A 12,387-nucleotide genomic window follows, 5' to 3' on the forward strand; every position below is an offset into this window, starting at 1 on the left:
TTATATATAATATTTCCCGATATTAATTGATAGTAGATCCCTATAAATAAGAAAGTTGTAGGACTTAATTTGAACACAAAAGCTAGGCAAGATGACAGAAGAAGATCCTAAACACAAGTTACTGAAGAAGCTGAAGACCTCTATATTGTTTCGGCTTAGGGCACTAAACCCTTCAAGCTCCATCAACTCAACACATTCCTCCATTATTGAAGATCGTCTCCAACATGTTCTCAAAGGCTTTCACACCCCAACTCACCCCCCTTATGCCTTGGTATGCTCTCTTCATCACCCAACTTATGTATGCATCTTTTCTTTAAATATTTCTTTTTTTTTTGGTTGACGTTAATTAAATAAACTTGAGCCTTTTTGGATCATCACAATATTGGAGTGAAGTATTCATCTGCAAAGTTACTGATTGACATCCGTTGAAAAATTGGTTGAACATCTTTAGTAAGATCTAACTTCTCAACCACATGTTTTTGAGCGGTCTTACCATACTCAAACTCAAAACTTTATGTGAAAGATTTGAGTGTGGTATATACCACTCGAACCAACCCATGCTGGGGGATATGAGTCTTGAGTTGCAATCATTGGTTGGAAAAGAGAAAAAAAATAAAGAAAATAGAAAATAAAGATAATGATATTTTATTTTTGATTAATTATAAAAGTAAAAAAATGTTTTCCAAAAATAAAAATTCACTTTCAAAACCTTTTTTTTTCCTTTTCATTTTTTTTTCCGGTGGGTGTGTACTTTGTAGATGATAAAGAGAGCAATAATGGAGTTGATGGAGGACAGTGGATCGACTGAGGAAGCAATCTCTGAGTTCATAAAAAAGGAATATGAAGATTTGCCTTGGGCCCACGAGAAGGTTCTTGATGTTCATTTGAGGAGACTTTGCCTCGATGGGGATCTTGTGTGTACTGAGGGTGGAAGATATGTGCTTGTTGATCATGATGATAATGTGAAGGAGACAGAATGTAACCTTAGCCATAGGAGAAAGAGAAACGGTGGAGTAAATGTGACTGAGAATGACTCAAGCTCTCAGTCCAAAAGTACTTGATTAATTGTTGTAAGTTTTGACTTTTAATGTTGATTATTGATCCTTGTCCTTCATTTTCTTCTACTGTTATAGTTTGTGTTAAGATTCATATTTAATTTGTCAAGGCCTCAGGGCCTTATTTCTTATTATGAAGCTATAATAAGGAGAAATTAATTGAATGATTAATTTTGTAGGAAAATTCCTCACAAGAATCAAATTGGCTGCAAGAAGCATGCATGATTGGATAAAGGATAGATTTACAAAACATAAATTTTTTATTATGCGTGTTACCTTCCTGTATATCAAACTATGGCAGGATAAATATTAGTATTACAATAAGAAATTTTGTTTTGGGCACAGAAATATGTGTCATTATGTTATTGGCATGGTTATTATTAAAATCCTATGATTAACCGTTTCCATTCATTCATATCTTGATATGGTTAGCTTATAGTTTATACCTTGTAATAAATTGAATATGCATGATTTCATTTATGTTTTGATACAATATGATTGCCTATCGAGTTAAAGCATCAGATAAATCAAATATAATTTTAAATCTTACGAAATAAACTGAATTGCAATTATTTTTTTACTTTTCTTTTATCCCTTACAAAATAAACTAATATTTTAATTTCATTTTTTCTGAGTTGTCTAAATATTTCATAATTTCTTATTCCAAGTACTCACGAGAGAATCACATAAGCATAATTTTAAAAATTAAACCAATCGTATAAGCATAATTTAAAAAAATGGACCAATTGTTGACCTAGCTGAGACACTTAGTTGATGAATCACTAGTCAAATTAGTGGCTTAATAATTTTTTTAAAGGAAAAATTGAATTTTATTACGAGGAGAACAAATATGACCAACAACATAAATAATTACAAAGCTACCAACAGAAAGCCATTAAGCAACAAGCTATATGCTATTAAGACAATCCAAAGGAGATGAGCTGGGCGGTATCTAGGAATTTTGGGGCCTTAAACAAAAATTAAGACAGGGGCCTACCTTTTTTTTTTTTAAAAAGGCAGGGCCTATGTTATAATGTTAATATAGACTCATAATTTTTGTGTTATTTTTTTGGCTTTTTGAGCTACAAAATTACTTATTAAAGTTTTATAATCAAGTAACTAATGCATTCAATCTATCTTGTAGCATGATTGATCTCAAATATGATTTAATCAATTTTAATTTTGAAAAGCTTCTTTCAGCGGTCGCAACAATTATAGATAATGTTAATAGTATCTTATATGCAATGTATAGTTTAATATTTTTAATGGCGTGTTAATTTCATTTGTTAGAACTTCTTTCAATAACTTTAATTCTGAAAACAAATCAAGACCATCAATATCAGAATAGTCCTCAAAACTCAAAATCTTTTCAAGATTGATGCAATATTTTTTCAATTCATTTTCACTCAAAGTTTTAAATTTATTTGAATCAAATAAAAATACAAACATGTTTTTATATTCTAAAAATTGTTCAAATCGACTCTCAATAGAAGAAATAGATTAATCTAATATATACAAAAAATAATCAACACGAAAAGAATCTTCAGTAGAATGAACTATTTCATCACTAACAATGTCATCAAAATGTTTTTTTCCTATGAATCTTACGTTTTTCATTGAACTTGGGCTCTATATCTATTTCAATAGTCTTCATTTCTTTGGTGGATTCTAATGCAGATGCAAAACCATTTTCCCTATAATGTTTCAAATAAGTTATAAGGCCTCTTAAGTGATTTATAGCAACATCTATATGCATATTTTTAGATTACATGATCTTACTTACAAAATTCACAGTAAAAAGTATATCACACCAAATATTCATTCCCAATTAAAATTCAAAATTCTCCATCTCATAAGTTGCTAAACATATGGCTTCACTCTTTATCTTAGGATCTTCACTAGTTTTCGATAATTGAACAAGTGCATCCGTTATTTGTTGTGCTTGAAACTTTATGGCTTTGACACTTTCATTTCTATATTCCCATCTAGTTTGAGATGGAGATTTAATTGAAAACTTAGATACATTTTTTTGTAAGATTTCCCACCGTTTGGTCAAAGAAGCAAACAAAGAATAAATGTGTTGCAAAACTCCAAAAAAGAAACAACTCTTGTACATGAATTGGCCATATCACCTAGAATTGAATTCAAATTATGATAACCACAAGGAGTATAATATGCTCTAGGGTTTATGTCCAACAATCTTTTTTGTACTCCTTGATTTTTACCTTTCATATTAGACCCGTTATCATACCCTTGCCCCCTTATATCATTAATATCAAGGTCATATTTTTTTAATACCGCAGTAAGTTCCTCAAAAAGACCTTTTTCCGTTGTGTCATTGACTTGTAAAAACTCTAAAAAGTATTCTTCTATTTTGATGGGACAACTGAAAGTATCAACACACTTGAAAGTAAGAGTCATTTGCTCCTGATGGCTTACATCCATAGTACAATCAAGAATGATAGACAAATATTTTGCATCTTTAACTTTTTTTTAGTATAATATATTTTATTTGAGAAGCTAACAATTTTGTAAGGTCATTCTATATAGTCTTACTCAAGTAATGATTATGAAGGTCACCATTTTTTATACGCTTAACATGCTCTTGCATAACTGGATCAAATTCCACTAACAACTCAATCAAACTCAAAACGTTTCCATTGCCTTTTTGGTATATTTTTTCATTTGTCCCATGAAAAGCTAAATTGTTTTTATAAAGATATTTAATTATAGTTATAATCCTTGCCAAAACCTTCTTCCAATGTTCCTTCTCTTTGTTAATTTGTTCTTGGATCTCCTTATCAATTGAATTTTTCTTTCTCAATCTTGTTGCTAATTCGATCCTGTCATACCCTAATTTCGTCCGGGGATTATTACTTGATGACATGCAACCTTTGATTGGCCGCTTCGAGATACTTGGCACCCTTTGTTGCACAATATGTGAAGTCCCGAGACGCGCCGGAAATCAAAATAAAGCATGAACATTGTACAACTTTCCATTGCATTGCATTGTTTCATGTGCGGTCAGCATTACCAAATTTCACAACAAAGGTTGCATGCGTCTGCATCCCTAAAAATCATGTTAACTGCATAGATTTCCTACATCTCGTGTCCAATCTTTTTGGATGACCTGCCCTCTCGATGAGTCGATCTCTTGCTTTCTCATAAAGGTGGACCCTTGGGTACTAGTACCTATCACCTTTAGAGGACTATATGTCCTCGCTTGCAGAGGGCTGCACGCCCTCGCCTTTAGAGGGCTACGCGTCCTCATTTTCAGTGTGCTCCATATCCACAGCTTAAGAGAATATAAGGTCCTTTGCCCTTAGATGCTTAACCGAGACTTGCGCTCCCGGTTAAGGGGCCAGTAGTTTCCTTTTATCGGTTCCTGGGCCACCCCTTGATATTGGAGGGCAACCAACTGTGCGAGCACATCCAGAGAGGGAGACTATGACGCATCTACTATGCATACCGGGGCAAGATTTCACCCGTGCCGCTGCAAAAAGATGAGTGTGGATCATGCGCACCAACATGACCAATCTTACGTGGATATGGATGACGTTGCTATTTAGCAACATTCTGCCCAGCGACCACAATGCCAATCTCCGCCTGCAGATGTATCGGTTGGGATCACGCCCACAAGACGCCCAGTGGACCCGAAGAAGTCCAACAGGGCCCTGGGGTTTCCAGCTCTGGTTACGAGCCTCTATAGTCCTACAGGGTGCCTGTTCCCCCGACAAGGTCACGTCATCATGGCATAGGTAAGTATGCACATCGCTCAACTGATTTCTGATTTCATCTATTATTTGCAGGGATCGCGCCTGCAAGACACCCAGTGGACCCGAAGAAGTCCAGCAGGGTCTTGGAGTTGTCAAGCTCTAATTACGGGTCTCTGTCAGTTCTACGGAGTGCCTGTCACCTCCAGCAAGGGCATCAGGCCCCCTACTAATCGAGCTTTCATCAAGAAGTACTGCGTCCCCAGGCAGGCACAGGGCAAAATACCAAAGCAGCCTGGGGATGGCCGGCAGCGGGCAACAGACGCACCGCCAACACCTCTAGAGTTCACCTCAGCTCATCCACAAAAAGGTTAGAGCGTTGCTTACGACCCATGGCCGACCAATAGGCGACCAAGTCCAAAGCCAAAAGTAAGCAAAGTACTAGGTTCGTGACCGACAAGCCATCAGGCGTCCAGCTCAAGACGTTAAAGAAGCGCTACTAGGAGGCAACCTAGTACCTTTTAAATCTCTGCTTGTTATTTGATCACTTTTGTTTCTCAAGTCATAGTAGGACACACCTAGTTGCTCATGATCCTAGGAATTTAAATAAAACAAGCACAAGCTCGGAAGGTAGTCATACCTCACAAAATATATATATGTATGATTAGGTAGTGAAAATACCTAAGATATGCATGTATGTAAACAAAAATACTTCACAAAATATATATATGTATGTTTAGATATGCATGCATGTAGCAAAAAGATATCTCACAAAGTATATATATGTATGTTTAGGTAGCAAGATACCTTGGATATGCATGTATATAGCAAAAATATCTCACGAAACACACACACACACACACACACACACACACACACACACACACACACACACACACACACACACACACACACACACACACACACACACACATATATATATATATATATATATATATATATATATATATATATATGTTTAGGTAGCAAGATACCTTGGACACGCATGTATATAGCAAAATGTCTCACAAAAATATACATATGTTTAGGTAGCAAATACCTCATGGAAAACAAACAAGAAAAAGAAATAAACAAATGATAAAAAAAAAGAGAAAAAAGAAAAATAAGTTGTCTAGCTGAAAAACCAACATGCTTTTAAAAAGAGATGACTTCCAACTTTTCTTTGAAAAAATTCACTGATCATGACTAGTTTTTGAAAAAATGTGTATACACCTTAAGGGTGAATGCTGTGAAAATTTTCCCGGACGCCCAAAATGGACTCGGATGAATGCACAAATTGATAAAAGAACATATTTTTGGAAACGTTGGGTTGACTAAAAATAGAGGAAATGAATCCTGAGCCTTAGCATCACATGACCATAAAAATTTGACACTTGAGCGTCCACGTAGATGCCAGCATGACCAGTTTTGCATAAAATTTCCTAATCATCATTGTTGCATGTATATCATGGAAATAATGTGGGACGTCCCCTTTATCCCCGAACCGCTGGCCAAACCCTGACATATATCGTGACCAACCGTTCTACAAGCCTTGAGCCAAAATCCCAACTTATCATGAACCTTGACCCAGGGTGAGAATGTCAATCCTTGCCCTCGGAAGAAAACACAAAGAGAAGGAAAATTCCCAATCCAAGAAAGGGAGAAGACACAAGAAAAGAAAGAAAATTCCCAATCAAAGAGTGGGAGTAAGCAAAAAAGAAAGAAAAATTCTCAATCAAGGATCGGAAGAAAACAGAAGAAACATGCAGAAAGGTCTTTAGACCAGACAATATCTGAACAATACAGAATTGTCACCAAATAAACAAAAAAAGAGAGAGAAAGGAAACCACGACCTAAAGTGGTCCTCTCCCTTTGATTACCAACCAAAATCTTGTGCGCTAGCGACTTTCTCGCCCTGCACTAAACAAAAACAGAAAGGAAAAGGCCCAAAAACACTCAAAGCCAAATTTCCCACCAAAAGAACCCATTCCCAAGGAAAGTCCTATTGATCCATGATCACGCATGTAATCTTTGATTTGATAGGAAATGATTTGCAAAATCAAGTCATGACATATCTATGGTTCGGAATTAGGATAAAACACTTACCTGTGTGAGATTGATACACTTTGAGTGATTTTCTTCTATTTTTGTTGAACCCAGTGCTTCCTCTAAATGGTCATTTAGAAACGAAATGCTAATATCCAAAATCTCATTTACGGTTATGAGAAAATTTCATCAGCATACTCTCCTTCCCCGATAGACACATCATTTTTCATCCAAAAAACATTTGATGCTCTGATCAGTTGGAAGTTTTTTGTCTCTTTACTAAAGCATGTTCGCATTTTAGTGAAGAAAATACCGAGACTATTTTTAGTCTCACAGTAGCAAGAACTACGTAGGTCTGAGTTCCTCATCACAAATTGAGGATACGTAGGAGCAAAAGCCCTGCTTTTGTCGACCACCCCACTTTTTGTAACCGTGTCCCAAGAGTCCGGTGGCATGCGGAGCTACATGACCGTGGGATCCCCAAATCCGTATGTTCCATCATTTATCATTCGTATGTTATCTTGTTTCTATGACTTGAGGGACTAATGTTTGTTTTGTTGTTGCGATTGTCATTTTTTTTGTGCATATATTTTGTTTGGACTATTGCGTTAGTGCTTACTTCGTTGTTGTCAATAGTGTTTGTTGAAATTTTGGAACCGTGTAGAGTTTTTCATTTAGGAATGTCGTCCTAAAAATAAAATGAACAAAAAGTCATGATAACGCCAAAAATAAAGCGTTGTGAACGAATGTCGTGTCTATGTATACAAAGAAAAGAAAAGAGTTTTTTATATATGTAAAAGGAAAATGTGTATAAAAGAATTTTGTGTGTGTAAATAATGTATGGAAAGAAATTCTTGTGTGTGTGAGCAACGAGTGTATATAAAGAAACTTTTGTATGAACCACAGGTGTGTGTTGGGAAAAACGAAAAAATCTTTGAATGTAAATAGGGTTTGTATATAGACCGTGTGACGTAAAGAGAAAGAGTTCCAATGCGTGTACAAAAAAAGTTTTGTCATGTATAAGAATGTAGATGTACAAAGAAAAGTTTTCCTCATAGAGGGCCATGGGTGTATAGTTTTGTGAATATAAAAATGAAACAAAAAAAAAAGAAAGGAAGACATTGAAGGTTGACATGTTATAGTTAGGAAGCATAAATCATTCGTAGAGAGCAAACATATCTTCTGGAAACAAGGGACTGACGCTAAGAGTTTATTTTCCTGAATAACCGAGATAAGAATGGATGAATTCATTTAACTGATGAAAGAACATAATTGGGAAACGTTGGGTCTGTTTGTGTAAATTCTCGACCGTAGTATCACCATGCCATAAACGGGATGCTTGAGTGCCCACATGGCTGTGGCCATGACTAATTTTGCACGTTGTTTCCAAATCATCATTGTCGCGCGTGCCTTGTGGAATAATATGGAAGTTCGGCCCGAGACCGACACCTTGACACCCAAATTTGTTTTGCCCCAGATATCAAGATCGGGTTCCCACAATAAAAACCCCCATTGAGACGCAACCTTAGAATCTTTTGAACCTTGGCCTATCAAAAGAAATCCCCATCCTTTCCCCCGAAGCAAATGATAGCGGAATCTCCTCAAGGGAGGGCGAATAGAATGCTAAAACCAGATTTCCCAAAGAAAGGAATGGAGAAGGAGAAAATAGAAAGAAAGAAAATAAAAAGATGAAAATAAAGAAAAGAACAATGAAAAAGAAAGAAAAAGAAGGATTCCCGATCGAAGATCGAAGGGAAATAAAAATGGAAAATCGGAGGAGAACAGAGTAATTCCCAATTAATGCAAGAAAGAGAATAGAGAACCTTCAGACCAGATAAATTTTCGGCAAGATAAGTGACCGCCGGCAAAGGAAAACCCATTTTTGGTGTCTCTTCCTTTCGAATTGCCATTCAAAGTCATTCTCGACTGGCGATATCCCGCCCCACATAAGAGGAAAAGACCGAAACACCCAGCTTCCTCTCCAAAAACACTACCCTCGAGAAAATCCTATTGGTCCGTGATCGTACGTTTGATCTTTGATTCGATAGGAAATCGTGTGCAAAATAAAGTCATGGTGTAGTTATGGTTTGGGAATAGGGTGAAACACTTGCCTGTGTGAGTTTTATACACTATGAGTGATTTATTTTCAGCTTAGCCCGCTATTTCCCCTGAATGTTCATTTAAAAGCTAAATGTTGACATCCTGCCCTTCATTTTCGGTTACAAGGAAGATTACCCTTGGCATGAGTATATTGTTTCTCTAAGATATGGTGCTCTCGCGAATGATTTATTTTTCTTTGCAAAAAGCATGTTTGCCCTTTTTAGGTGAAAGAGAAAAAAATTGGTGGACCGTTCGGTCTTGTCGCCTTTTTTTTCGGAGCCCCATGAATTGCGTTTTCGTTCATGCATCCTCCACCCACGAGTTTGGAGCCATGCGTAGTGATTGCTTAGTGCAATTCTCCATCCTCGCCTTTTTTTCGGAGCCCCATGAATTGCGTTTTCGTTCATGCATCCTCCACCCACGAGTTTGGAGCGGAGCCCCATGAATTGCATTTTCGTTCATGCATCCTCCACCCACGAGTTTGGAGCCATGCGTAGTGATTGCTTAATGCAATTCTCCATCCTCGCCTTTTTTTAGGAGCCCCATGAATTGCGTTTTCGTTCATGCATCCTCCACCCACGAGTTTGGAGCCATGCGTAGTGATTGCTTAGTGCAATTCTCCATCCTCTCCTTTTTTTCGGAGCCCCATGAATTGCGTTTTTGTTCATGCAACCTCCACCCACGAGTTTGGAGCCATGCGTAGTGATTGCTTAGTGCAATTCTCCATCCTCGCCCTTTTTTTTGGAGCCCCATGAATTGCGTTTTCATTCATGCAACCTCCACCCACGTGTTTGGAGCTATGCGTAGTGATTGCTTAGTGCAATTCTCCATCCTCGCCCTTTTTTCGGAGCCCCATGAATTGCGTTTTCGTTCATGCATCCTCCACCCATGAGTTTGGAGCCATGCTTTATGATTGACTAGTTAGGACCCTCTAGTGCAATCCTCCATCGTCGCCTTTTATTCGGAGCCCCATGAATTGCGTTTTCATTCATGCATCCTCCACCCAAAGAGTTTGGAGCTATGCTTCATGATTGACTAGTGAGGACCCCCTAGTGCAATGCTCCATTCTCCAATGTGTTCTTCACCGTCAAGTGCGGACCCTCTTGAATGGGAAATGTGATCTTTGTTATTTTCCCGATTGATCCCTTTGCCAAACGTGTATATGTATATTATATTATTGTTGTTGTTGTTTGTATTTTGTTTTGTGTTATGCAGAGAAAGAAGAAGGAGAGACGGAGGTCGTCATGGACTAATTGCGGAAAGGGCGAAGACGGACGAAATCAGTGTCTTATCTTTGCTTTCCTCTTATCTCCGATAAAAGGTAAGTAAAGAGGGGCAACTGTCATACCCTAATTTCGTACGGGGATTATTACTTGATAACATGCAACCTTTGATTGGCCGCTTCGAGATACTTGGCACCCTTTGTTGCACAATATGTGAAGTCCTGAGACGCGCCGAAAATCAAAAGAAAGCATGGTTACGCGATCCGTGAAATTCCGTAATGTGGCGGAAACCAAAAGGAGGTGTTGTTACGCAATTCGCGAGTTTCCGTAACTTCTTCGAAAGCTAAAAGAGAGTAAATACATGATCCGTAAGGATCCGTAACCTTACGGAAAGAAAATAAGTACCGTTACGAAATTCGTAAAGTTTCGTAACGTTACGGAAAAAGAATCACCAAAAAAGGTAAAGGGGGGGTGAACTTATCAAGATAGGGGTGTAAATAGCAATTCAAATCTAGGCCCTTCCGAAACATTTTGGAAGTTGGGTTGCTTAAGGAGGAAGCAACTGGGCGGCAAACTCCTCCACGTTTTTGAAAAATGGTTTCCGAGGCTTCCGCGGCTTCCGTAATACTTCCGTAAAATTTCCGAAAACCTTGGGTAAGCATATTCCACTTAACATTGGTGAAAGGGAAGAGAAAAAAGATGAAAATCAAATTCGAAAACACTTCCGTACGGCTTTCGTAACTTTTCCATAAAATACGAAAAGGGGGGTGAACTTAGTAATTCGGGTGCGGTTAGAAATCTTCTTCATTAAGTCTCTGGGCGGCAAGCACCTCCCTTTTTTTCTATAAATAGGGGAGGGGGGGAGCTGTTTCAAAAGGTTCAAGACCCTTGGCTATGCATTTCGGCTATTTTGGGCAAAAAACACGTTTTCGTGAAGAAAAATCGAGTCGAAGTACTTCCGTAACTCTTCCGTAAGCGATTATGTGGAAATTCTTCATTGTTCTTCGTCGTTCTTCACCATTCTTCATCCGTTCTTCACTCGTTCTTCATTCTTCAACTGGTAAGTTTTCGAATCTGAGACTTTCAATTCATTTCTTGTTTTGTGTACTTTCACTTTAATTTCGTTTACTTTTAGTTTTCTTTTCTTCCGTTTTTAACGTGCTTTAATCGTTTATTTAAGCTGTTTTCTCGCCTAATAAATGATAAAATGAATTTCAACCGATCATTTGTGTTGTAATCTCGTTTAATCACTGTTAAAACAAAATCTAACCGATCGTTCACGTTGTAACCACGGTTAAACCAAAAAGAGGTAAAATAATAATATAATAATATAAAAATATATTTTAGTAAAATAAACCAAAAAAAAATCAATCGGACGTTTTCTCTTTGGGATTTCTCATTCTTAATTGAATTGACTAATAACTAAAGTGAAACTAAGGCTAAAATCAATTCGCCAAGTCAAGCTCGTCCACAAAAAAATCACTAAGAAAAGGGATTTGAAAGTTCATTATCTCTGTCTTTCTTACCAAGTTAATGGATCATTTTTAAGGTCCAACACCTTTAAATGATCACCTTTCAAGTAAAAAGAAATCATGTGATTCACCCTTAAGAAAGAACTACGTAGGTCTGATTTCCTCTTCGATGGAGGGTACGTAGGAGCAAGAGCTCCGCTTTTGTCGACCTCAAAAAATAAAAAGAACTAAAAGTTAAGATAACACAATTTCCACAATTCTGAAAATTAGGCTGTTGTCCTTTGAGACAAACGTAAGAGGTGCTAATACCTTCCTCAAACATAAATACAACTCCCGAACTTAGAATTTTCATTTCGACCGGTTTCCTTCGGTTTTTCCGACGTTTTCCACAAATAAACGTTGGTGGTGACTCCACGCATCTTTCCTCCTTTGGAAAGTGCACCCGTGAGCCTCGCCTTCGCTCGCCCGCAAAAGGGCATGTTGCGACAGATCCATTTATCCATATTAGTTACATGTTCATAACTTGTTCCGTGTATTGTTTAAATCTTTTTAATACAGTAACCATCTTCGATCATATTTTTCTCGATTTGACATTACTTTTTGGAAGTAAAATGAAGAAAAATGTCTATTATTTTCAACTTTTGGATACTACATATCATTATATCAAATTGGACCATTGCCAACAATTAAATCTCTAAAGTTTTCATCAATATTTTTCCATTGTCCTGGATCATAAATATTTTTAGAAACTTCATTTGATGTACTATTGAGCTCCTTA

General features: G+C 37.2%; 1 protein-coding gene across 1 annotated transcript; it reads left to right on the forward strand.

Annotated features, from left to right (window-relative positions):
* The first annotated feature begins 91 nt into the window (after positions 1 to 91).
* Positions 92 to 1,101, forward strand: LOC102664282 (uncharacterized). The gene is made up of 2 exons (XM_014762080.3): positions 92 to 271; positions 759 to 1,101. The coding sequence occupies exons 1-2, from the start codon at positions 92 to 94 to the stop codon at positions 1,059 to 1,061; spliced, it is 483 nt and encodes a 160-aa protein (XP_014617566.1). The 3' UTR covers positions 1,062 to 1,101.
* The last annotated feature ends 11,286 nt before the right edge of the window (positions 1,102 to 12,387 follow it).

The sequence above is a fragment of the Glycine max genome, chromosome 9 (assembly GCF_000004515.6).
Source record: "Glycine max cultivar Williams 82 chromosome 9, Glycine_max_v4.0, whole genome shotgun sequence".
NCBI lineage: Eukaryota > Viridiplantae > Streptophyta > Magnoliopsida > Fabales > Fabaceae > Glycine > Glycine max.

Bases quoted from the DNA above. Each gene is read 5' to 3' on its own strand.
- LOC102664282 (XM_014762080.3), top strand. From the start codon at position 92: ATGACAGAAGAAGATCCTAAACACAAGTTACTGAAGAAGCTGAAGACC. The intron at 272-758 runs GTATGCTCTCTT...TGTACTTTGTAG, and splicing joins CTCACCCCCCTTATGCCTTG to ATGATAAAGAGAGCAATAAT.